Source organism: Dermacentor albipictus, chromosome 10 (genome assembly GCF_038994185.2).
Source record: "Dermacentor albipictus isolate Rhodes 1998 colony chromosome 10, USDA_Dalb.pri_finalv2, whole genome shotgun sequence".
Lineage (NCBI taxonomy): Eukaryota > Metazoa > Arthropoda > Arachnida > Ixodida > Ixodidae > Dermacentor > Dermacentor albipictus.
The window spans coordinates 96616574-96643958 of NC_091830.1; the positions used below are offsets into that span (position 1 = coordinate 96616574).

A 27385-nucleotide genomic window follows, 5' to 3' on the forward strand; every position below is an offset into this window, starting at 1 on the left:
CGGCACGCCAAATTTATCTCCAACGCGGCGGGCTTCAGCGAACGACGCCGTGGTACGCGCGATGGCACGATCCCCGCGACGCGTCACGAAACGGCTCGCGCCGTCGCGGTGCCTCTCCTGTCCAGGTCCAACCTGGACAGCGCAAGGGCACCGTGCGCGCCCGTAACGCGCGCGAAGTCCCGCAACGCACGCGGCTTCGCCAGACGGGTTCAACGAACCTCGCCGTCGGCCCGGCGCAGCAGTGAAAGTGCCCGCTCTTCGGCGGGGCTGTCCGCCGAGCCGCACGACCTCGTGGCACCGTTTCGCCGCTGTCACGGCCGTCCTCCTCACCCGCCCGTGCCCGCACCTCCCCTACCCCCACACGCCTCTCTTTGCCTTCCGTCACGACAATACGCGCGAGAAGTCACAGTGACTCGCAGCCCCGTCTTGGGGAGCGTGCGCGCGCTCACGACTTTGTCACAGCGCCCACTTCCCTAAGACGCCGACGATTCCATTTCGCCGGGGCAGCGATATGAGTCGCCAGAGGGTCCCGGTTGTCCTCTCTCCGCGCAGCTTCAGACACGGGGTGAAACCCTGATTTTGGAATGTTATTTACCGATTCGAACTGGCAGTGAATTAAAATCACTTGTCGTATTTTTGTGGTCATCCGTGTCGTTTGTTTCGCTCCAAACTCCGTCGTTGCATGGGGCGCGACCGCGCCACCGTTCATCATCATCATCATCATCATCAGCCTGGTTACGCCCACTGCAAGGCAAAGGCCTCTCCCATACTTCTCCAACAACCCCGATCATGTACTAATTGTGGCCATGTCGTCCCTGCAAACTTCTTAATCTCATCCGCCCACCTAACTTTCTGCCGCCCCCTGCTACGCTTCCCTTCCCTTGGGATCCAGTCCGTAACCCTTAATGACCATCGGTTATATTCCCTCCGCATTACATGTCCTGCCCATGCCCATTTCTTTTTCTTGATTTCAACTAAGATGTTATTAACTCGCGTTTGTTCCCTCACCAAATCTGCTCTTTTCTCATCCCTTAACGTTACACCCATCATTCTCTTTCCATAGCGCGTTGCGTCGTCCTCAATTTAAGTAGAAGTAGCGCCACCGTTATCAGACGGATAAGGCATTCTGGGCAGCGTGTGACATTACCAGACTTGAGCGGCTGTAATACGATAGCATTGATGCGGTTATCGGGACAGCCCTGCCCCTATAGACTTGGCTCGCCTTACCACAGCGCATAAAGGCATTTTGCGCGTAAACAAATCAACTTCTGGTTTACGAAGAGACGAACTAAGTCAGTACCTTTGGTTGCAGCCTTCCAATTGGGCGCAATTAATAAAGTTAGTACTACACTGCCTAGAAGGAAAGTCCAAGGAAGTGTCATTGTCTACCCAAGAGAAACAAACTCGGGGACGACAGAAAATTAGGTGGGCTAATGGAATTAGCAAATTTGCAGATGCCCGTTGCGATGATCTAGCGCTAGACAGGGGTAATCGGAGATCGCAGAGGCACGCTTCCGACCTGCAGTGGAGATAAAATTAAGCTGCTGCTGCTGCTGCTGCTGCTGCTGCTGCTGCTGCTGCTGCTGCTGCTGATGATGATGATGATGATCATGATGACGATGATGCAGGCAATATCTCCCGGTGGATCCCAGTTAATGACCGTTTCCAAGGTTGGCCCCCTTTACTCAGCAAGAAAGCGACGGGCGAGAAATCGGAGAGAAAACACAGGAGTGAAAACCAGAAGATTTATGATGCCTACTGACGCTGCCTTGCCATTGGACGCGTAAGCCATCTGCACTAAGAAAAATGAATGGTCTAGCACATAGTTTGACGCTAACGTGGTGTAGTTCATTCACTTTAACTGATGAAATCTATAGATGCGATGATACAGTCCTCACATCAATTGCCACCAAGTAAGGGGACGAAAAAAGCAACTGCAGTGCCAGGACATTTCACAAATACCGCCTACTTGGCTCATATTCTAGGTCGACAGCTTTCTATGACGCCGCTGACACTGAATTTCGATTACCTAACCTATGATGGGCACAAAGCCTGCCGCTCCAATGAGGGGTCCCGCCGAATAGCACATCTCGCGTGAATTAATTAAGAGTGCAAATACTTAAACCAAACGCTACGGATGCACGTGTTTGTTGCTGTGCAATTTTCCAGTTTTTTTTTTCTGCGCGTGCAAGGCAGACATCCATGAGTTTGATTTCAAATTAACAACTTAGTTGTAAGTTAAGAGTTTCGCCGTCTCCCTTTTTACAGGTGCCCGCTTTTTATCTCCTGCCACAACCATCTCAACTTGACCAAAGCAGTCAAAGAAGCTCTGGAAAGTGGCCATACCGGAATACGGCGTCGATTTCTAATTTCGTTTATCATGTCAACTATCGAAGCAAGGATTTGAATTTGGGAAGCGTGAAGCAAAGTCGTCAGCATCACCGTCTATACTATACGGAAAATAGGTCCGGTATAACGCCCCCATTCCTTCTGCATCGGTTCTCTAACTCCTATTCCATGTCGTGCGCCGCTCGCAATCTGCCTATCACGCAGATGACGCAGGCAAAGGCGTCGTTCAGAGCTACTGACAAAACTCTAGAAGGCGCACAAATTGAAAAATATTCGTTAGATTACCCCAGCCCCGTAGGTGGCTTCCTGTAGAATCCACGCTACTAAAGGATAGTGCAAATAAACCCTGACTCTTCCAAAAGATGCAGAGGCTGCTGCGCCAGGCAGCCAGGCCTTTCGGGCGCAGGTCCCGAACGCAGATAGACATTGGCGACGCTAATGTTCCAAGTGGTTCAGTTGCTCCGGCCAAGGCGGTTTGCCCACTGACGTATTTTTGTGATTACCTCGCGGCTGACAAGGTAAAGCCAGCTTGCCTGCTGGTTCGATCACAAGAGATCTGCGTAAAACGCGCTCTGTTCGGCAGTCCGAAGATGAGAGGCCAAATGACTGAATAAAAGTACAGAAGAAAAAGAAAGAAAGGACGCTAACAAAATGGTCGTCACGCGTCACACCGTCGCAAGCGCAACCGGTTTTGATATAGTGGCAGCCTACGTACGGTTGCCTAGCCGAGTTCCCAGAGTTTAATTGTAGACAGGCCTCCGCGGAGCCGCATCCTCGATTTCTATTCCTTAGCACGGAAACACATACGACGCGAAACATATAATCAACGATACGCCATTGTAACCGCGGCAGCGTTTGTGCACGCATATTTCCGCCGCGGGAAACACAAGCTGCGTTTTCCTCCAAACCGAGGAGCACCACCTCTGTTACCGGCAGCGTGTAACGGTACCGGATGAATCATTGACTACAGTACCAGCTCAGTGACTACAGTGGTACGAGTATCTTCGACCACGTTTGTTCATGCGACGGGCTGAGGTGAACTGTCTGACACCAAGCGCAGAGAGCTTTATTATTAGGCCTCAGTTTTAAGACGCATGCAGATGCAATGCACATATTTTAGTCGGTGAAAATCGTAGCTTGTGTGGAGCGGGTAATTACATGCTGCGCGATAAAATGCGTTGACAACAGCACTGCTTATTTTCATTGCTTGCAGCGTGTAACCTCATGAACCCTTGGATACAGGTAAGCGCTATAATGGCATTCACTCTTTATGGTCTTTATGGCGTGGTCTTCGAACGTCACCGCAACAACGCCACCCCTTCAAATGTCTGGCTCTCTACCAAGGTCGCCGAGAGATCGACGTAGCGGAGGACTTCTGTGTCAAGGTTGCTGGTCTGCCGCCATCGTTCGTTACACGTGATCCCGGTGATGTTCCAATCTCGCGGGATTCACGTATGGACAATCCGTTCTCCATCGAGGAATTGCAGGCGGCGTTGGCAGCGTGCAGACGTTCCTCATCGCCTGGGCCTGACGGGGTGACATACGCAGCTCTCGGACACCTCGGTCAAACAGCCCGGCATGCTCTTCTAGGCGTGTACAATAATTCATGGCGTGAAGGACTGGTTCCTGCTGCATGGAAGTCCAGCCGCCTTGTGCCTCTGCTCAAACCAGGTAAATCACCCCTAGACGTGGCGTCTTATCGTCCCATTGCTCTGGCCAGTTGTCTCGGAAAGGTGATGGAGAGGATGGTGCTGACGCGCTAGAGTGGTATCTAGAACACTACCGGTTATACCCTGACGCTATGGCAGGCTTTCGACGCGGACGCTCTTCTATAGAGAACGTCATCGACCTTGTCACGTCTGTTCAGCACGAAAAAAGCCTAAGGAGGCTGTCAGCGGCAATGTTCCTGGATGTTAAAGGCGCTTATAATAACGTAACCCATCGAGCCATCCTAGACGCTCTGGGCAATGTCGGCCTAGGCGGCCTTGTTTTTCGGTGGATACTCAGCTTCTTGAAGGACAGGTCTTTCTTTGTGCAAACAGAGGATGGTGCGTCATCACAACACAACACCTGCCGTGGCGTACCACAAGGTGGAGTCTTGAGCCCCACTCTATTTAACCTCGTGCTCATCGACCTGGTTCACATCCTTCCGCAGTCCGTCCATGTGTCGATCTATGCAGACGATATATGCATTTCGTCATCAGGAGCGACGCGTCCCCAGGTGCGCGCCAGACTTCAAAAAGCGGCCACACTAACATCAGGCTATCTTCGAGCGCGAGGCCTGGAGGTGTGCTCCGAGAAGTGCTCTATGGTCGCTTTCACGCGCAAAGCAATGAAACCGTACGTTGTTTGTCAAAATTAATGGACATCCGATTGCCTACGAGAAGACGCACCGCTTTCTAGGGGTGATAATAGATCGAGACCTCTCCTGGAGTCCTCATGTCTCGTACCTAAAAAGGAAATTACTCATGATGACTCACGTGCTCAGATTTCTTGCAGGAAAGTCGTGGGGTGCGTCTGTGAGTGCGATGCTCCAACTCTATAATGCACTGTTCCTCGGTTTCCTGCGCTATAGCTTACCTGTACTGGGTGGGACCAGTAAGACCAACCTCCGTGCCCTCCAGTCTGTACAAGCTCAAGCTCTGCGAATTTGCCTTGGACTTCCCAGATGTGCATCCACGGCAGCAACAATAGCCATCGCGCACGACCACCCCATCGATACGTATCTTCAAGTCGACGCTTTAAGGATGCATATCAGACACTTCGCGCGACTTCCATCGCATCATCTCGCCTCCCTTCCTGCCACTCGACCTCGTTCAGCGTTTAGCAGGATTATTGCCGCCAACCACGGAACTTTACCATCAAACTTCACGCCTGCAGCACGACCATCTCTACCGCTGTGGTGCCTTCATCCACTCCAGGCTCTTCTTCATATTCCCGGTATCAAAAAGAAAACGGAGATGTCATCTTTTGCCCTCAAACAAACCGTGCTTTCATTCCTTCATGACAAACACAAAGAACGCATCCACGTTTACACGGATGGTTCTGTCTGCTCTAATAGCTCAGCTGGAGCAGTGGTTATTCCCGCAGAGTCTGTCACCCTCAAGTTGAAGACGTCTCACGTAACATCATCGACGGCTGCAGAACTCGCAGCTATCCGTGCTGCTTTAGAGTTTATTAGTCACAAATCGTCACAGTCATGGTCCCTCTTATGTGACTCGAAGGCAGCTCTCCAGTGTCTGATGTCCCCTTTCAACCACGGACCAAATATGCAACTAGTGGCAGACATCCGACTACTCCACCATCAAGCAATCAACAAAGGGCACAACGTCATCTACCAGTGGATACCGGGTCATTGCGGAATTGCGGGCAATCATCATGCGGATGACGCCGCCCGATCGGCCCACGACGGTGCCCGCGTTGTACCACTACCACTGTCACGAACAGACGCAGCCACAAGTCTTCGCTCTCTCGCCCGCGAGCTTACGCAGAATCTGTGGAACACCAGTGAGTTCACGAACGAACGTCTCCACAGACTGGATCCATGTCTGCAACTCCGGCTACCACCAGGGTTACCACGAGCGGAAGCAACACTTCTGTGCCGCCTGTGGCTCGGCGTCGCTTTCACGAACTCCTATTCATTCCGTATTGGAATGGCCGACATCCCTACTTGCGGAACCTGCGACTGCGAGGAGACGATTCAGCACCTCCTTTGTGACTGTCCCAGCTACAAAGTGCCAAGAACAGTGCTCGTAACCGCGCTCGAAAAACTGGACAATCGCCCCTTTACAGAGGAGAAGGCTCTAGGACACTGGTCCAGACGGGCTTCGGCACTCAAGGCCTTAAAGGCTTTGCTGAAGTATCTAAGGACTTGCGAATTGTGCGATCGCCTTTGAGTGTTGTATCGTGTCGTATCGCGGTACTGTGTGAATTTCCTTAATTTTTTCTTTCTCCTCTTCTTCTTCTTTCTCCTTTTACTCCCTTTACGCCTTTCCCCAGCACAGGGTAGCCAGCCAGTACTTACACTGGCTAACCTCCCTGTCTTTCCTCCTCTTTGTCTCTCTCTCTCACTCTTTATCTTTTTCTGCCGCGCGTCGTTCACACTTAAGCATTGTCGAATCGCAAGCACCAAATCGGGTGATGCGCAGCGAGAGGGGCCGTCGCAACCATGTCGCCTTGACGAAGGCATTGCGAATTCACAAGTGCACCACTACCTGGCCTTACAACGCTTCGTGGGCATTTCGTAAAAATAAATAAACTTATTTGAAATAAACGGGACCCGCGGCGATTCTAGGTGTACGCACAAAAGCTCCGCGGCTGTGTAAAAGCACTTGAACATACTGTATTTGTGTGGCGGTGCCATGTGCCCATTTTACAGTGGTAAAAGGTATGTACCTACTGGCAAACGTCCAATGGTAAGAAAACATGGCTGCCCGAACATAATAAACTTGGGCAAATCATAGAAGCCGTTGAAATATCACGCGGTATGGACCATTAAAGCTCTCCGCGTTTTATGATAACTATGAGCCGACATTATCCGCACAGGTTTTGCGTTGTAATGCATGGTTTCATTACGTGGAACAGAGATACCGTCCCCGGCACTACTCCAACATTAAGCTTTTTATGCATCACCGACTCGGAGCGACGCACCAACGAAGACATCCGAAGCCCGGGAAAAAGGCAAACAAAGCTTCGCCTTAAAATCTTACATTTCTTAAGTGGTATTTAGACCTTCACACTGCAACTAGCTTGTCGTATCCACACAATTAATAGCGTGTTGATACTTTCTATACATTTCGAATCTCCACAATCTGCTCTGGGCACCTCTAGGGACGGCCCCGTTTGACTATCGAACAGATGTGGCTGGCTCTTTGGTCTGAACAGATTGGAGGTTCCCCTGCAGCGTTAGTATGCCCGTGGCGTTGTATACGCTCTCTGATTGCCTTCCGCTGTGATCCTGCACGTATCGTCGGCTTCTGTCGCCAGGCAAAATCTTGGGCACATATATATTTCTGCCGCGAGACATCTATAGGAGTGGTCACACGCAGCTAAGCAACGGACCAAGCAAGCGCGCCTGAGACTTTAACCCCTCTCGACTGTATCCTAACCCTTGACATTCCTCTGTTGTCTGCACTACCGCAAAGGGCGTGACAGAAGGTTTATGGGCCCCGGGTGCCAGAAGACCTAGCTACGCCACTGTTCCAACGTGCCTTCTGTCTCTGTACGCGTGTCTGAATCGGTGTTCAATTGTTTCACCGATCGTAGGTGCAATATGCACAGAAAGCTGTTTGCGAAGCCGCGTCCCGCAAAGTTTTCAATTGGCCACCATCATTACTTAGTGCAATCTCCTGAAGTGATTAGCAATAGAGCGTGCCGTTGTAAACGTCTGCCTATCTGTATCGTTAGTTAAATTGCAAACGCATATTTGTCCTCCTCAGGTCTCACGTGCAGCTCAAACGACGCTCTCTCTACTAGCTCTCCAAGAACTTATATGCGAAGGTGCAGAGGGGCTGACAGCTTTAATTAAAACGCGGACCAAGGAGGGCCTTCTGGAGTGAAGCAATTTCCACTTCTATTGTGTCGCGAGTGATTGGGCCACGATCATTTATGTTTTATGTTAGGCCACATTTGTTTTTCTTTTTTTGTAAGTGTCGACCGAAATAGTTGTGCAGCGTTTAATGTAACACAGGCAAAGTACGGTAGTAGCTTACGCATCGTGTGCGACCCATGCATTTTCTGCCTGTTTTGTTATGCTTCATGTGTATCAAATTGTTGCCGCGAAATACGTTTCTCATTTACGAGACAGTAGTGTCATGGCATTTTCTCTACGTCCCACACACCTTACGCGATGCTTTGAGAGGCTTGAATGAAATATATATATATATATATATATATATATATATATATATATATATATATATATATATATATATATATATATATATATATATATATATATATATATATATATATATATATAAGGAACAAATGGTGAGAGCATCCGACAGTGAATCGATACCGTCAAAAGCGTGCATGGGTTGCTTCGGCACTGGTTGACATCGCATACACGAGCACCAATTGCTTCCACTCGCGAATGGAGGAGCGCCATCTCCTGATCTCATCGAAGAATGCGCTGACGATCGCCTCGTCAGACGCAACCTCGTCGTCGTTCCGCCGACCTTGACTCAGGACGCGCTGCTGCTCTCTATGTGTATTCTCCACGGTAGCTTCCGCCAAGACGGCCCGATCGGCGGTTGCTTTCTGCGGCATCACGTGCGCGTTTCGCCAAACATTGTTCGCCGGCGGCTGGTCGCCATCTTGTTTTCCTCTACGTGAATGGCGAAAGGGTGAGCGCCACTTGGCAATAGGATCCACTTGCCAGCGTCAACACAACGCCGCTCGAACGTCGATAATGCTGAGCACGATGCTCACATCTACAAACTGCGCCCACTCGAGCAAAATATGGAAAGTCGCTTCGTGGAGCTGGCAATACGATGCACCTTCGCAGCGTAGAGAGCTCGCCGGTTGCACGTCGATGAGCCTGATCACGCAGGCTCCAATCTTCGCGCTGGCGACTCGAGCAAAATTTTGAAAATTCCCGAAGTGCATCTCGGAAAAACCTAGCTTACGCGAATCGCACTGGAGGCTAATCTCGTTTACTTGCATAGTTTTCAAAATAAAGTTGTGAGACTCGCGTTGATTACGGATTTTTCAGCATAGGAAAGACGCTTGGGTAGGTATAACACTACATTGCAGCCATCAGATATGAAAGCTTTAATAACCTTTATTACTGAAAATGACATTGTATCTGTGTATTAACGCATAGTGCGTCTTTCTGCACTTCTGCTTGTTAGGGTTGAATTGGTTGTTCAACTTCTGTTTGATTGCATTCAATGCAGAATGTATAGGTTTGCTGAAGCATTTTTTCCCCTTCGTTCACTGTGGAAACGTGTTTCCTTAAAGTGTTCAATGCTGGAACATTTGTATATATCACTTCATATTATCCTCTTCTGATCATTAGACAGTTTAGTAGTAGTGAAGACGGGGACACAGTGGTTGCGTGCATTTCCAAATTCATACAAATAAGTACCACCCACTAACAGTAATTTCAAGTAATGCTAGAAGCGGCATCAGCGGCAATTATCATCGGTGCCAAGCGGAACTAAAACATGCGCATAAACAGGATAATTATGTATTTTTTATGCCCAGCCTATTGGCACTCCTCGTCGCATTAGATGAAGAGCCACATTACCCAAGAAAAGTACTGCTGCAACATAAGAATAGTAATACAGACGCAGATATTATACGGATAAAAAATTTCAAATTGCGCAAGAAAAGCTAGGAGCGCTCTCAGCGTGGCAGCTTGAATGATTGGAAATATGACTTCTGCACTGGTACACAATTCTGCTGTCAATCGTCCTTTTGGAGACGTTTTCACAAGACATTAGGCCATCTCCTTTTTTTAACATAACGCTTTTGAATTGCGCTTGAAACAGCTATTTCGCTTGGTATTCCACGAGCAACCACCAGGACAATTTCGTTAGAAATAGTGCGCGCTAAAGATGACCCGATGAACGTGGAATAAAAACACTCATTCGGCTAAGTGCTCCTTCACGACAACTGCAGGCTTTATCTCAGCAAATGCTGCCGTTACGTTGACATTGAGACCTCTCAGGAGTGACCTGCTTACGGTGCACGACCCTCGCCTGCGCTGTGTGCAGTGGTCCCCGAGGTACACGCATGGACGCCGCCCCTGCACAGTCCTCGCGGTAACACCATGTAGCAGGGGACCAAGCGGCACGATAGCGAAGTTCTTGAAGCGACATTAGAGAACAAAAGTGACTTCAGCTGTATTCCCCGCTCCAGCACACGAAGTGTTTTGTGCACGCTGTAATTCGTCAGCGGAGAACGAAGTGGAAATCGCATGCGACGCAGTTCAGTCGTATTGGCACAATAGTCTTAGGAAAGACAGCGACATCTCTTGTTTGCTGCGCCCTCACTGTGAATCCAAATGAAGCGTGTGCGCTAATTAAACTGATGTCAAGTGTTGATTACAGAGAATACGCTATCCCCTAGAAGAAGAAATTTCTTGGCGAAATGTGTGGTGATGCGAATCAAAGAGAAAGAAATAATGAGAATATAAATTCATATGTGATCTCGGGGCATATTCATTACGTTGAGTGAATTGATAAAGTTGAAATAGAATAGTGATGGCCACATTGAACTTCGCTGTCGTTGTATGCAGGATAGCGAAAGCACGTCTTATAAAGACGAAACAATTCTGTGCTAGTCGAGCGAACGCCCTCATAAAACTTATAACAATTCGATGAACTCCACACATTACATGATCACCAACATATACATCAATGCATATCATTTCTTTGAGGCTGGCTTGACTTTTCCTCCTGCGTAATGTTTCGTATTCGCAAGGCTGAAAAAAAAAAGGCGAACGCGCAAAGAAGAGAAAGATGGCATAATTTCAAATATTCTCACAGTTCACCTGTGCGTTGTGCTAATGCTGTTCCACAATGTCAAGAATTTCAGAAAACAGATATTTCGAGCTTCCCATAGAGCCGACAAATATATGTAGTCAAGACAACAACAATAGAGGCTGTCATTTATTCGTGTTATTCTGTTGATCGTTTATTGCTTTATACACAGAAACCACGTTTGACGAGTGCTGCTGAAAGCATGGAAGAGCTGCGCAGTATTTGACATTCTGCGTGTCACATACATAACACTTCACGAGGCTTACTAGAAGCTGATGACACTGTGCTGCCTTATAGTCACAGCAACAAATGTAGAGCGCGTAGCTCTGACATCGGCAGCATTTATCACATTCTGGCTGAAGTTTACCTGTCATCATCATGATCATCGTCATAATCATCGTTAGCCAATTTTATGTCCACTGCAGGAGAAAGGCCTCGCCCTGCATCCCCAATTACCCCTGTCCTACGCCAATCGATTCCAACTAGCGACTGCGAATTTTCTAATTTCATCGCCCCTCCTAGTCTTCTGCTGTCCTCGAATGTGCTTCCCTCCTCTTGGTAGCCATTCTGTAACCCCAATGGCCCACCGGTTGTCTAACCTACGCATTACATGACCTGTTAACGTCTATTAGAATACCCGCTATGCCCATTTGCTCACTGATCGACACCGTTTTCTTTCTGTCTCTTAATATCTTATCTGTATCTTATCTAATTACCACATGAAATCTAAAAAAAAAACGAAGATTCATCCTAGTCGACAGAGATGCAAATACAGACAAGGTCACATTCCCGCCGGCTTGTGTGTTTCACCAGACACCTTGGCAAATTGCCGACGCGTTCACGTAAGTTGTATTTATAAAAACTGACAACAAAACTAATAGCACAAAGCGGAATTGAATTGGGCTTACGGCCAGCACGGCTGGTAACTACGTTTGTTTTTGTTGCTGCCCCTGAAGAAGCTGCAATCAGTACTAGAGGAAAGTGCATTCAATGAAGAAATTGACAAAGGTGTTGTTTACATAGGAATCATCTCTCGGTAAACAACATCATTCGCTAATTGTAAGTTCACTAGCGCGGAAATCCGGGCTAGTTGTTTATCTTTGGTAACCTAATATAAGTGCCTGAAACGACCGACGTAACAAACACGCACACAAAGCTTTGAATACGTCTCTTCTGTGAAACGTCCCTCGTTTGTGTGCTGTTATTAGATGGTTGCCAATAACAGGTGCTCTGTTCTGAATGCCTGACATCTATTGTAATGAATGTTCTATCATAGGAATTGCTTTGCGAAAATTGGCATGCGTCCCATATGGAAAGAACGTACGTTGGTGTTATTGTTTGTTCTATACACAAACTAGGCGATGACCTCTCGGTATCAGCGGTCACCGTCATGCCTGCGCAGCTGGCGGCATATTTGGAGGAACATACGAAAAAACAGGACTATTGCTTCTACTGGCTTCGTTTACGGAAGTGGCAATCATTACATCCACTGCCAGAGGAGGGCTTATCACAGTGGCGACTCTCCAGTCCCCTGTCTCAAATGAGCTAATGGCATCCAATTGCGTCAAGATTTTCAAATATTATAACACAACTTATTTTTTTATCGTCGATACCGGGATACTTTTCTGTGGCATCTATACTGTTTTCCAAAACAGGATTAATTTTCCTCTCTACGTATCAACCGACCTGTGGAACTCCACATACTTCCTAATGTGGGGAAAAGCAGTTCTTCCGTTTTTGGAATCTAATACATTTTTGGCAAAAGGTGACAAAAGCGGGCCTCCATTCCGTGTAAACTATTATGTCACGCTTTCTTATTTATTTATTTTTTTGACATTTTTGACACGAAACTGAACTCACGTTTGTTTAAAGGAAGGCTTGGGGTCAGCATCAGTGCAAAGCAATCACTACGAAAAACATGGCAGTATTGTCACGCACCAGTGACGGTGAATAATACCGTTGTAAAACTGTGACTGAATGACGAAACTGGCATTTCATTGGGCAAACTTGTGCCCTCTAAAGCAGGCCACACTCAAAGCACAGCGATAGCGGCGAACACGGTCGGCGATCACCGAAACCCTGATCTGCCGGTCAAGCACGTCGGCTTCTATACACGAGCCATCGAAGGTTCCAGGGTAATCGCTGGTGCCCGTGTGTCTTCCAGAAAGTCCTACCCAATTCGCGTCGCGCATACATGAAATCAGATTACACAAGGTTCGGTGACAACAGACAGTGCATAGAACCATCGATGACATTCCAGAAAGCTCTGATACATGTGTGCGCGTCCCGCGAGAAAGATAACCAAGTAGACGTGTCATTATATAGGTAGCCAGTTGTTCTATTGTATATCAAAAACCGTATAAGCTATCCTCAATAAGCCTATATGAACCCCCCCCCCCAAAAAAAAAAAATTCCATCATGTTCCTTTTTTTTTTAATTTCCGTCGCGGACTACAAAACTAAATTAGGTCCGTGCAACGTTAATACATAATTTAGAGAAGAAGCAACACCATTTTGAACTAGTACCTCATTCCTGCTAAGTCCATGCAACTATTTCACGCTAATTTGTTTGAATGCAAAATGTAACTCCGACATCTGCATTAGAGTAAGTAAATAAAAACTGAATTAGTTAAAAGCAATTAACTGATCAAGTGGCCATCTGTCGTGCATGGAAGAGTTCACCTGTTCAAGAAAATAGATTACATGCGCATAATTACATTATCTGCGACGGGCTATTTTTAGTATGCCATTTCAGAACTCCGGACAACACGTAGCTAAAGGACTAGCACATGTCATGCTGGAATGTTGAAAGCGCAGCATATTGTCACGCGTACTTGCTTATCTTTTTTTTCCTGCGACCGCTTTTCAAAGGCAAACAAATGTTACACGTAATCGCTCGGCGCAGGACACGCCTCCATGTATCGTAAGTTTCTCGAATGTTGTCGATAGTCATATCCGTTGTCTGTTCTCATCGAACCTTGCGTTAGTGGGATTGCATGCGCCACGTCACCTGTGTAGCGCTTTCTGGAAGGCACGTGGGTATTAACGATTACGCTGAAAGCTTCGACGAGTAACGTATAAACGCCGCCGCGTTTAACCCGCTGATGAGATTTTCGACGACCGCCGACTGTGCTCGCCACTATCGTTGCGCTTTTGAGTGAAACCCGTTTTTCTGGGTACATGTTCACCCAATAAGGAGTTAGTTTCGGGATTCACCATTTGGCCACTGCGTATTCTGCCGTCCCTACTACGCGACGATGTCCTCCCCTCACCGATATGACTCATCAATGTTGTACCATACTTGTGTCAAGCGAACGTAAAGATCAAACAAGAGGTAGAAACGAAACGTCACTTTCTCAGCACTGCTATGAGGCCTGTCAACCACGGTAGTGTACAGATGGAGTACACGCTGCTTGTATTCCTCTACAAGCAGCTCTGCTAAATAACGTATAGGCTAACGTAATAACGTATAGGGTATATTACGGTTAGAGAGCTGGAATATACAAAATTTTATGCTAGATAGCTCGCTAGACATTTCATCTTTCCCCTGCTGTCGCTGAGCCGTGCTCCCACAAGGGTTGCAGAAGATAGTGCCTGCCTTTCCTCCTTTCCCTACAAGAATCACTTCTCTCATCTTTATGCGCCGACTACAAAGGTAAGACTTGAACACTAGAAGGAGGTTCTGCCCAACATATTGCAGTAAACCTGGCGCAGTTGGCGACCTGTGTTCATTGATACAAGGAGAATTCGGCCTGCAGGCACGCAAGAATGGTGTGACGGCATTTGAACACTGCGAACGCAGAAAACGACCTGAAGGAAGAGGCTACCGTTGTGATATGGGGCTTTGCACTGTCACTAGCTGCACTTATCTCTGTGGTAGGCGAGATAAAGTGAGTCAGTGCATTTGCGTTTTCAGTGCCTGTAAATATATCTGTGCCGGCGTGTGCTGGGCACGTAACAGGTTAAGAATATCGCTATGCACCTGCCGTACGTTAAACTAAAGCGCGTTATGAGATACACCCCTGAGCATCGTTTGAAACGATTCAGTACAGACTGTGTACAAATCAGGCCAATGGCGCAGTATAATTTGGAGTAACAAACCGGGTCTCCAAGGCCATGCTTTCTTTTTCTATGCTGCAAACGCCGAAAACTGTTGCAGGAGCCGTAAGCGCATAATGAACGCCATGCTTTGGATGTTACCTACACAGGAGGGGAAGCGGGCTTAAAGGAAAATATTAGCGGACAATGCGCAACATAGGTACCTTGTGTCCAATCTCTCAAGGCCAAGACAATAATTTCGCACGCGTCCAGGCGTTGCGATGTCGGCGCGTTTAGCCACGCTTAAGGACGCCAGAAATTCCGAATGATCTAAAGAAATGGACGCGCTAGCTGCGCATAGCTTTCATTTCAGGTGAGTTCAGCGGAGGCGATAGCTTAAGTCACCACTTAGTAGCCATCGACCATACTGACACGTCATCCATCTTGATTCATTGAACAGTAGCGAGAGCAACGGGTGCGTCCTTGCTTAACAGCGGTATTCGTTATCATACGCAGAGATTACACTCAGTAAACTTGCCAAATAACTAACATTAACGGCATACGGGAGCAACAGAAACCCAATAGCGTGTGATGCATCCGCAGTGCTAAAAACGATCCTTTTTTCGTTACTTTACAACGTTACATTTTCTTGTGAAAAGTATTACTGAGACTCTGCGGAGCTGCGATAAGTGCTGTGGTGCAAGCAACTGTGATTGCGTTCTTATTATCGGTAGGCAGCTGCTTTCCAGTCTTCGCCAGACTTCCTCGTACACTCCTTATCAGACCGACGTACTGCCTGCAAGAAACGCAGGTATGCGAAAACAGGAACGTATTCTAAATCGATACCTATGAGTCATGAATATGACGCGAACTGCAGAAAGGTATCCAGTAGTGTTTTTGCTTCTTTTTTTTTAATACTGGGGCGAATAGGGGGATCTCTGGATGGTGAGCTGGCAGGTGTGAATGCCTAAACTAATTTCAACACACACTACAAGTGCGGGCTCGCGGTCCGCCGTTTCGAAAGCACCAAGATGAAAATGATCGGCAATGCTTTGTGCCGCACTGCACGCAACTATTATAGCCCAACCTTCAAGGCAGCGACAGTGCGCTTTGTCATTTACTTCCGGATTTCTCCGCATGCCTATCCTACCTAATTCCACTTCCTACGAGAAGTTTCTTTTCCATCTTCTTCAATAGTGCAGCGGCAACAGAAGTTTCTCCTGGGCCTGAGACCCGTCGACGGCAATTAATTTCGAAATTCGAGCCGAAACGGTACCCTCATCATCTACTGCCCTCGCGTTAGGTACGTACGCGGCTACGTGTGTATCGCACGCTACTTTCAGACGTTGGCTCTGCCATACACCCATGCTATTTGCCGGCTGAACTGACGCGGATGTGCAACGAAAAACAGAGCACGCAATGCGCTATGCGATTGAGACGCCTTTGGAAGCTGTCGAAGTGGCTAAACGGACCGAAGGTTTAGTGCGCTCCTCCCCTGCCGCTCCCCCGTGTTTAGCTTGACGCACGTCAGCCATCGGCACGCAGTCTTTGTCACGTCCGGCAAAGCCGAGCGGAAAAAAAAAAAGGGCTTGACTATTTCTCAAAGGGCCACTGATCAAACGAGGTGGGGTTTCCCCTCCCGACGACAGTGTAAAGCCTTAACAAAAAAAAAATCGCATTCATTACTTGTTTCTCGTCCTCTTCCCTATCTTTCTTAATATGCTTCTCAATTAACTAATTATTTCTGCCTAGTTCTTCTATTCCAGATCTTCATAAGAGAAGACCCTGCCAACTTAACCAAGACTCACCTAAAGACCCAGGTGCCATCCTACCTTATGAAAAAGCCACTGCTATACAAGCCCAACCACTAGTGACCACACAATTTTGAAACCATCACATTTGTAAGTCAAGACCAAGAATTAAAATAGCACTGTAACACTATTCACTCAATAAATCCCGCTTTGCCGTCCGTTCCCTGGTTCTTGTTTCGCCTGGTGGTAGTTCCCCCCCTCCCCCCCAACTTTTTTTTCTTTTTTTTTCTCTCTTCTTTAATAAATTCCACTTGGCATACGCCCTCATCATTTCTTTTACTATCGGTTTAAGCCTGTTATACTTAGTGGTACAGGCCGGAGCACTTTTCTTTTATATTTCTCTTTTAGCACCCAAATAATATATATATATGTCCGCCGCACTCCGAGTACGCCCCCACAACATCCGGTGCCGGACACTGTGCCTATCCTCCACTGCGCGCGACGGTTCGCGCCAGGCTAGTCTTGCGCGGTCATCGAAGGAAACCAAACGCGGCCGCCGAGAGCCCTCCCTTTCGTACGCCGTCCTCTCGGCGTACAACGGCCGCGCCTCAACGGACCCCGGCCGCGCGAACGTTGACCTCAATGATAGCAGAAACACGTGCGCCGCCCGTCTGCTCCCTCCGATCACAAAAACAACGACGGACGAGCTGACTCCTCAGCACAAGCGGTTTCGTTTCGGCAGGCCGCAGGCTTGCCTTTTGGACACTATACTTCGTTTCATAAAAAGCGTGAAACGCTGTGCAGGCTAACAAGACTGATTGTAGCAGCTACGTACGTTCGTAACCGGAAATAGTTTACCGTTTTTTTTGTTTTTTTTTTTTGCCAGCGATTACATGAAACTGTTTTTATGCGTTGCATATTGCAATCACTCAGTTCAGCTCTTGGGCACGGCCGGGCAGCCACCATTGACCTTTAGCGCAACCACGTGACGTGACGTCATGACAGCCGGAGGAAAAGCTGGGCCCCAACTTGCGCAATATACAACGCATTCTTGGCTTAACCAAGCTAAGCCTGGCAATTCTTTATTTAGGTTCAGTAATAAATAAAGAAAACAAAAGTTTCAATCCTTAAAATTTAACAAGCTCTTTTTGACGGCGGTTATCACGTTCTTTTAGATCGTTTTCATTTTGTTCTTTTCTTTTGCGGGTTTTCATTAGCAGCCCCCCTTTGCGGCAGCCTCGCACAACCGCTTGCGTCGTCGAGACTGGAGAACCAAACCCGCGTGATACACTTTTATGACTAAACTTCTGCGTAGCTTCCAAAGCGTTGCACGCTGAAAGTGTGCAACGGATTACGCGTCCCCGGATGTGCTTCTGCTGTTCATTCGAAGCACCGACACTTATTGTTCCAGCGGAGTGATACTGCTATGCGGCATTCCCAAGGACCGAAAGTTGGCCGACTTGGTTGGCTGGCGCGGTTGAAGGACGCAGACCAAGGAGCAGAGAAATGTGACCAGACGAGCGCTGCTAGACTACATGGCATGCGATGAAGTCTCACACCGGTAAACAGGCGATATACAATCCTCAATCTTGCGGTGTGTACACTGTAGGCGAAGAGACAAATATATGACTGCGAACGACGCTACCTAAACGGTGGCTTTGAGTTTAATGGCTCGTTCCGATAGCTTGCTGTTACGAAGCACGTGCCAGCGTTCATTCGCTAGGCAGTGATACTAAGAAAAATTTTTTGTCGACGCATTAGTTTTCAGGTATTGTTGCTCATGATGGCCGTATTAAAAAGGAGCCGCTGTCATGTAACAAAAGTAGTGTTTAAAATTTGACGTTCCCGCCAGAGTTCATCCAGCATGCTCTAGAATTAATCAAACTTACCACTTTTGTGTGCACATTCTTTCAAAGGTCTGTAAAATTGCGCGACAGATAGCTTCAAAATTAGTAAGTACAATTAGTGTCTCACAACTAATTATTTTTATAGAGATAGATAATTACTCGTTCGGACCGGTACGTCATCGCGCCGCGTGTTTTATCTACCGTGAATCCGCACCGATGGTCACTCTATGACGAAGTTGCTAGATACTAAGGACTGCACCATCACTTTCTCTCGTCCTCCTCAGACTTGAGAACAACGTTAACTCCGTTCACGGCTGCATTCATGTGCACTTATTACCACAAACGTTCAGAGTAACCTGTTTGTCTACGTTTTCTGTTGTTTAGAGGGAGTACATTCTCATGAGAAGCATGTACACCTGGGAGATAAGGGTGGGAGGGGGGCGATGGTGTATATTAAAAGGGCCACACCCTGTGCCTAATGGCCCTGCTCACACACCGGTCACTTGGAAGCACGCTTTCGCATCACTTGGCGGTTCGGATGTCGTCTTTTCCTTCGTATACTTTAGACTGGCAGTTGCACAATTCGTTGTGCAGAAGCAGCGACCGTTTACCAGTTCAGGCAAAAGTGAACATCTAAACCTGATGTCCTCATGCCTTAATTTTGAACAAGGGCCTATTAAAATGAGTTTGGCGAAATAGTGTGCTTGAAAAAAAAAGAACAAGCACGTCTGAGCGTGTGTGAACGTCTTATTTATATTCTTTTTTTTTTCTTTTCATTTGCACAGCTTCACCAAAAGCATGGATTACAAACTAGCTCGTCCGTGCCTAAAAGTAAGCTTGTGTCATGCCGCAATCAATGAAAGGCTGCCGTAACAGAATAAATTAGAAGATGAATGTTTTCTTTTCCACGAGTGCTCTTTTGCATGACACAGGGGTAGTATACCCAGACGCCAGGCTGTCGTTGATACAGGCGCAATTACGGGGCCAGATGAGGCTTAGCGCTTGGACACGGCCACTATCACGCATATTTTGAACTAATCGGACGTAATAAGCGTATTTTTTTTTCTCAGTTGCTGTTCTTTTCAAGTGCTTACACGCAAACAAACATTACGAAGTGCCCACTGCTGTGTCATTGTGAAGTTTGTCATTGGCGCTGCCGGGAAACAAAGAAAGCGTTATGTTGGCTGCTTCTGAACTGTTCGTTTCAGATTCTGCAGGCGTCTCTAAAGTCCGACTGCATTTCGGGTTCACGAACTCAACGATTGGTTATTGATAAAAATGCAGATCTTTATTTTGAACTTCGCTAATTTGAATAAAATCATACAGGTTAGGAAAGCAGTACAAAGAATTTTCGCAAATTTTATTTGAACGCATCTGATGTCACTAGATCAGAGCCCTGCGTTTATTAGGTTTAAGCTCACGTGTGCATGCGCAGTTCTGGTACTGTGCGTTTACCGACGAAACGGTCTGTGGAGCACTCCGTGTCAGTATATTGCGAAACTGTTTACGATCACAATGGGGACGCGGGGGTGGGGGGTATGATTTACAATGACTGAGCGCCTGGTCGAGGCTTACGTCACGCACAAACACAGCACTCGCACATATTTCGGTGCCTGTTATCATGCTTCGCCTGAAACATGCAGACATGGCATGTCTGAAAAATTTCGTAAACGCAACAACGACAGTGCATGCATGCCTGAACTTCAAAAGTCAGTCATGCGGCCTTTTAGCAAATATGTGTCTCGCGCAAAGCTCGCTCTCATTACTACTCGGCAAGAATCAGTGAACAAAAACGAAATGAAAACGCGTGTGTCCGGACCTTGTTCCTCTATAGTTCTTGCTGATACACATTCAGGTGTAGTAAAATAGAAAAATGAAATTGCTTGTGACCTGGTGCCGTCAAAGAGGATGCCGAAAACACATGCGCGTGAACGGGTGAGGGAGCAATGCAGCGCCAATATCTGTTCGTGCTTCTCCGCACATCGCATTTATCTGCGCCGCAATGATATCTACGAATAATTATCGGTAGTAATTCTACGCCAATAAATTTATGGGGAAGAATCGGACTGAACGTGTGTAGTGCATAGTTACAAAGCACAGCGTTAAGTCCGTATTTGGGCGCATACATGTAAACCATTTTATATAGTGTTTATTTATTTTATTTCTCTAGTTCTTTCCTCGGGCATTGCGTAGCATAATGTAAAAATATGTTTCTCACAAATTTGTAAAAGGAAGTGCTTCCTGCGCAAGTAGCCCAATACTAATCTTCCCTACTACTGGGTTTTGTCAGTTCGGGCTTCAGAAAATGAAATAAACCAACGACAAAAAAAAAAGACTATAAGCTTCAGCCGCAAATTAAAGCAACTAACGAATGCTTTACAACAATGTTTACCAACGTGTTTACATTTGAAGACAAAAATTTGATGCTTTAGCTTGTGCATAAGAAGATTAAGAAATGGAATTACGTGTCACAAGTCTTCATCGCCTATCTCCTTGAGCGAGATGTTACTCATGTTTTATCGCGATTCAATTGACACTCATCAAAACCAGGAAACGCATTCGGTTGCCGACACATCACGCGGGCTAGCTTGATTTGCATACCGAATGTTGCAGTATAGCAGCAAGCGCAGATCGTCTCGAGTTTGTCGCCGCAAAGTGCGCGATAGAAGGAATAGAAAGAAACAAAAACGAAGAAACGAGCCTGGATTATGTAATCTTTAGTTTTGTTGTTTCCCATACGAGTTTACTCTTCCGCAATGACAAGGAGTAGTCGCTTGGTGTCCTCCAAGCTTCAACTACACATCTAGAGAATTATATCATGGAGAAAAGGAACCAAGGGCAGTGAGAGGAACGACGTATTACGGCTATTCAGGTCTGCGAACGGATGAGCGAAATGACCATGTCACCGGACTCCGGCGGTGCTCGACGCTGGTGACGCCGTATTGTGAGGCGTCGCGGCAGAAAAAGCACAAAAAAGATTGATTCCACTGGTTGAACATGGCAACTATATGCTGGACCTACGGCGGAAGACGTAACAGAATGCTCCGAATTCCTTGAACGACCTGGAGTTCATTATTCTGCATAAAACTTTAGGTACGCCAGCATTTGTTTGTTCTTGTTTTTTAATGTGACAGCTTTACATGCCCCATTACGCGAAAATCCGGCGGCGTAGTCGGTCTGACCGAACGATAATACCGGAAACGGCTGACGGCGGCAAGAGTGAAAAGACGTCCAAAAATGCTCGGCGTGACGTGAAATTTATCAGGGAGGTTATTGTAAACAAAGTACATTTATGGCTTTAAAAAGAAAATCTAGTAAATTTCGGTCTGGGTGGGAATCGAACACGGGCCACCAGAATGCGGGACATGCACCTTTCTCCGACGTCGCAGCGGCTCCTTTTTTTGTGTTTTCGTTATTGCAGACTTCCACATTTAAAGTCACGGGGTGCAAGGCATAAACGTGCCGACCACTCCTTCGCTAAGGCGGCATATTTTTTAATTTTCAGCTAGACCAAATCTTCAAGCACAGAAATGCACTCTCGTTGATCAGAGAGTGCAGGATACACCCCTCTCACACATTGGGACGGCGCTGAGTGGTCCTTCGAATTGTTAACTCCTCGCGGGAAGGCTATCGCATTTAAAAGCTCGGCGCGTTTGCATTTGGTCCTATGTAGGCGGACTTAGAACGCAGGAGAGAAGTTGCGCGGACGAGGAAGGCGCGAAAAAAAGAACATTTCACCAACTGTAATGCTTTGGCATTCCAACACGGACGCGCACACGCAACCCCCCCCCCACACACACACACGCACATACACACGCACACACACAGATAAGATATCGGGTTGGGGGAGGTGAGATACTCCAACTCACGCCCCCTCGAATGCCTCTCAAACCGTGCAAAGCGGCCAAAAACTCACAAAGGGGCCCTACTCGCGTATCTAGGGCATGTAGGTTATTTCAGGACGCGCACTCAAGCGGTAACCATGGCATGTGAAGTGTGGACACACATAGACGCGTATAGGTAGGTTTGAGAGAGTTTAGATCGGAACGAGGCAAAGCCAGGGGACGCGTACGAGCGCCATCTTGCAGTGGTGTCCATGTTCGACAGGTGCGCAAATGCGTACCAAAACGACAAAAGAAAAGAATACGGTGACACATTCACCTACAGTAGAGAGGAAAAACAAACGCATTGCCCGTTTCCTACGGGGCTCCATAGAACCGACGCTCGCTTCCGCTAAAACAATATCCAAGTTTTCAACAGTCCTGCTGCGCGTGCAGCAGCAGGATGGCACAGGTCGGTATGCGCATAGACGCAACGTGCACGCCGGACTTCAATGCATAAAAATGGGGCTATTGATTTTGTGTGCGCGAATTCTTTTGCCACAGCAGACTCACTACTGTAAAATCATAACTTTTTAGCTAACCCAACACCGAATTATTGCGACAAGTTCAATGACAAGAAATTTTAATACGCATCTTTTATATAGCTGCGTAATTTCTCCCGTCGATTGCGACTCTTCTCGCACAAATCACCGAGAACGCGCCCATTCGCTGCTTGCTCTTAGCATTTCAGACCTCATTTCTGATTGTTGGAAAATCAAAGGAGCAGACGATGTGCCAAAAGTAAGTGAACCAGTCTAACACCGCTTGCGATGATGCGATTCAAAGTTTAAACCCACGCTTCATAAGAAGTCCATTCCAAGGACGTTTGAGCAATAAATAAATAAATAAATAAATAAATAAATAAATAAATAAATAAATAAATAACACGTTTACACTCACATGCAAAACTCAAAGCCGATAGGACGCTACCTCTCTCTTCATCAGGGCTTGTATTCAAAAACATCGCGCTATATTTCTTCGTAAGAGCGCGTGAGAACAAATCCCGATGCTAGGTACGTTGTTAGCGAAGGCAGCAGGCCAACGGTAAAGATCATTCGAGAACGAAAGACCTAATTCCATAAAGCTATAATCTTTTGTCTAATTTGTGCTTGAAATGAGGGATTAATTAAGAACACTACGCAGCCGAACTACGAAAAGAAGGGGAACCGAGTGGCTCGATTTTCGATAGTAGCCAAAGACACTACTAGTTAATCAAGTCATTCAAATTAAATGTGGAAATAATACGAAAAAGCTAAATTGATATAGACAAGAAGAAAAAGTGCCGCTGCCTGGATCCGAACACACATCTCCCGCATTAGACGCGCGATGCGCTATATCGAGCTGTTTAGGAAAGAAGTTAATCCTATCGCTATCAGATACCTTGAGACATAAAACAGATAATCTTGCCATGAGATCTCATTTGCCTTATTGTACTGCACAGACTCTGGAGGGCAAGAAGCAGTTGAACAACGAAGAACGTCCTCCAGGAACAAATAAATCAAATTCGCGAGACATGCGAGTGTTCAGGCGACTCTCGTCACTGGTTTCCCCTCTCTGAGTTGTGTTTAAACTTTCCGTACCATTGACTTACCTGTTTAGTGTAAATGCTTTGGTTTTGCTTCCCCTTAAAAAAAGGTGGGGAGGGCTAGGGTAGAATCTGTCCCACCGTCCAATGTTTGGGCACATCTGTGTGCGTCACAACATCGACCAGTTCGGAGCTTGTTGCCCCCCCCCCCCCTCCCCCGAGGTACCGTTGATTACATTAACAACCAACCGGCTAATCGCTGGGCAAAACTGTGCGGCTCAAAAGCGGCCATACAATGTCCTTTGTCAGCTCTTCGTCGCAGGACCTGCGAACAACTCGTATCAGAGGTACGGGAAACGCACCGCCACATCATGGCGAAAGGACACGACGTCGCGTTTCAGCGGTTGCCAGGACTTTGCGGTATGTCCGGCAACGACCTCGCTGACGAAGCTGCTAGGAAAGCACACCAAGCAGCGAACCTTGCTTCTGTACCTTCATAGAGGACCGACGCAGCCCAACACTTAAGCAAGCTAGCGCACCGTATCACATTGGATAAATTAGACACACCCTTAATTAACCCAGCAACGAGTGCACTATCTCGATCCATCTATGCAACTGCGGATGTTACCTGGGCTTCCGCGAAGTCAGAAAACAATGCTGTGCCGCTTACGCTTGGGCGTCGCATTCACGAATGCATATACGTGTTTCATTGGAACGGCTGATAGAGCAGAGTACATTGTCTGTCGCTTCGAGATGGCTATAGTACACGTACTGCGCTACTGCCCGTTTCTTTGGAAATCAAAGACATGACCTCAACACAGCTCTAAATTGGATAGATAGAAAACCGTCCACCTTGAACAAGATCGTGGCACCATGGCCTCTCACATTGCCCATATAAAGGACACAAAAGCGCTGCTGCGATTTCTGAGAGCTACCGGACTGAGTAACCGTCAGCGATATAGAGCAGAAAACTGTTACCAAGTCAGCGATGTCCGCGACATTCCCTTCTTCTCTTAATCCTTCCCTCCCCTTTCCTTTCCTCTCGGGTAGGGTAGCCAACCGGGCTCAGTGCTGGTCAGCCTCCCTGCATTTTTCATTTTCTCTCTCTGCCTCTCTATGTGCACTATATGTGGCCCTGGAAGAATTACCACCGGAGGCCAAGTTGGCGAATGATTTCTACGTCGCAACTGCAACTACTGTTTCTTCCTCCTACGCCTGCTCGGATTGATTGTCTATTGGCTCCATACGGCTGCGACGCAGACAAAGGGATACATTACACGTGCTCTCCTGTGATACGCGGACTGTATATATTACCTCTGGTTTTGCCTTTGTCAACGTCCTGCTGCTACAATTTATGGATCGGTACCTATCGCTCTATTCACTATTCTTACTAGAAGACCGCGCCACCAGAGCTCGGCAAAGCTTACACAAAATGCGTATGAGGCTGTTCAATCATAGCCGGAAGGGATTCTATCTTGGCTTATGCATACAGCCTTATAGTATTAGAATTATTGATAGTACAAGAACGTGGCCTGCGAGGCCGCCTTGAGTTCAATGCAGCGCCTGGCAGGAAATTATAAGCAGAAGTTGTGGAGTGTTACGTGCGAAAACCACGATCTGATAGGCAGCAGCGCCTTAGTGGGGGACTCCGTAATAATTTGGAGGACATTGTTTTTTTGTTTCTTTTTAAAGCGTACCTAAACACCAAGTACAGAAGCGGTTTTGAATTTCGTCCCATCTGGATTTGGACTCCACGACTGGGCTCAAACCCGCTATTTAGAGCTTAGCAGCGCGATCCCTTAGCGACTGTGCTACCGCGGTTGTGCACATATTGTAGTATGCATATTTTCTTAAACAGTTATGTTACACTTTAGCTCTCGACTAACGAATCAGCTGCACTGCGTGTGTGTGCAAAGTAGCGTTTTCTTTTTCATTTTTTTTTATATTCGCGGCCTCTATTTTTGTTTTCTTATAACATATCACCCGAATATAGGCTTTGAAGTTAGTCCCCTTATTGCTTTACTACCGCGGTAGTCACGTATTCAGGTATTTGTGGCGTTAATCATATACATTGAGTGACTGACCTCCTAGCATTTATAACCTTTGAGCCATCGATCTAGCCCTTCTGTTTCCTATACGCGAGTTCTCAACCCAAAATAGCGTCTTCAGGATACTGCAAGCTGCTGCCCACTATATTGAAATCGACGCCACGCTAGTTAAAGCCATCGCGAAGCACAGGAGTGTGCGTTCCGTGTCGAATTGGGAAGACGTCATGACAACGCTCCGCGAAGGCGCTGGGAGAGCGACTCCGCTGCTCTGGTTGGTCGAGCGGAGCTCGCTCACGAGCATAACGATAACGCGCACCCACCGCGATATACAACGCAGAGCGAAACATGCGCGTCGCTGCCGCGAAACGCGCTCACGCGTGCGACGCTCGCCTTCGCACCACCGCTCGCTTCTCCACTTCGCACCGCAAGAACCAGGTCGGCCGGGCCGAATACTCGTCTCACCTTGTGGATGTCGACGAGGACGACGCGGGCGCCTAGCCGGGCGAAGCGGAGCGCCAGTTCGCGGCCAACGCCATGGCCGGATCCCGTAATCAAGACGACCTTGCCGGCAACCGACTTGGGGGGCGGCGGCGCTGTCCAGTGGACCGCCTCGCGCAGCGCGATCCACAGGCACTGCACGCTGAGGAGCACGAACTCGAGGAGCACGAGAAAGAAGTCGGCAAGCGTCATGGCGTTGGCTCGCCTCGCAAGGCCCGCGTCGTCTGCTTCGGGCGCACACCAGCAGACGCTCGGCCACCCCTTCGGACCCCGCTATTCTCCCGAGGTGCCGCACGCGAAGTGTCGTCTGCTACCCGCTGCAGTCGACTCGCTGGGTATATTTGACGGAGGCTGCAGCTGGACTCTCCGCTATGCGGGTGACGGCGATGTTTTGCGAGCGAAGCGCCGGACACATCTCGAACCGGGAAGCCATGTCGTACGCGGTGCGGTTCCCTCTTCGCCGCCGCTCGCTGACCTCCTCGCAGCGCTGCCTGTGCGGAGAAGAGGAGAGGAGATCGCAGAGGGAGAATCGGGGTCATGACGTCACGTTACGAGCCAACGCCAGGCTGCCAGGAAGTGACGTTTCTGCGAGGAGAACACACGCTCGAGGCGCGCAATTTTTCTCTTTCCCTTTGTCATACAAGTCTCTCTCGCATGCTGCGCGCAGTTCGTCCGCTACCAAAAGCGGTCTGACGGCGCGCGCAAGATCAGCGCCTTCAGCAACGGGAAAAGAATCGCCGAGCACGTCGTCCGTTTTCGCTTCGCTTTCGATGCGATGCTTCGGCAGGGGTCCACGAACGGGAAGGAGCTGCCCAGATGGTGCAATTTTGCGGGTGGGGGGGTTCGCGGGTCGGGAAAACGTTCTCCGCGTTTTGTCCAGAGTCGTCGCGCAGTGGTCGGGCCGGCTGCGGACGCGGCGAGCGTTTAAGTTTAGAAATGAGGAAGCACACAGCACGGGCC

The 27385-nt window shown here is 47.9% G+C and overlaps 1 protein-coding gene across 1 annotated transcript in view; it reads right to left on the reverse strand.

Moving 5' to 3' along the window:
- LOC135921437 (17-beta-hydroxysteroid dehydrogenase 13-like) overlaps positions 1-26963 on the reverse strand; it is a 57332-nt gene extending 30369 nt beyond the window's left edge. The window contains exon 1 of the mRNA XM_065455800.2: positions 26390-26963. Coding sequence (XP_065311872.1) covers positions 26390-26617 — 228 coding nt within the window. The 5' untranslated portion in view covers positions 26618-26963. The remainder of the gene's footprint in view (positions 1-26389) is intronic.
- Between the last annotated feature and the right edge of the window lie 422 nt (positions 26964-27385).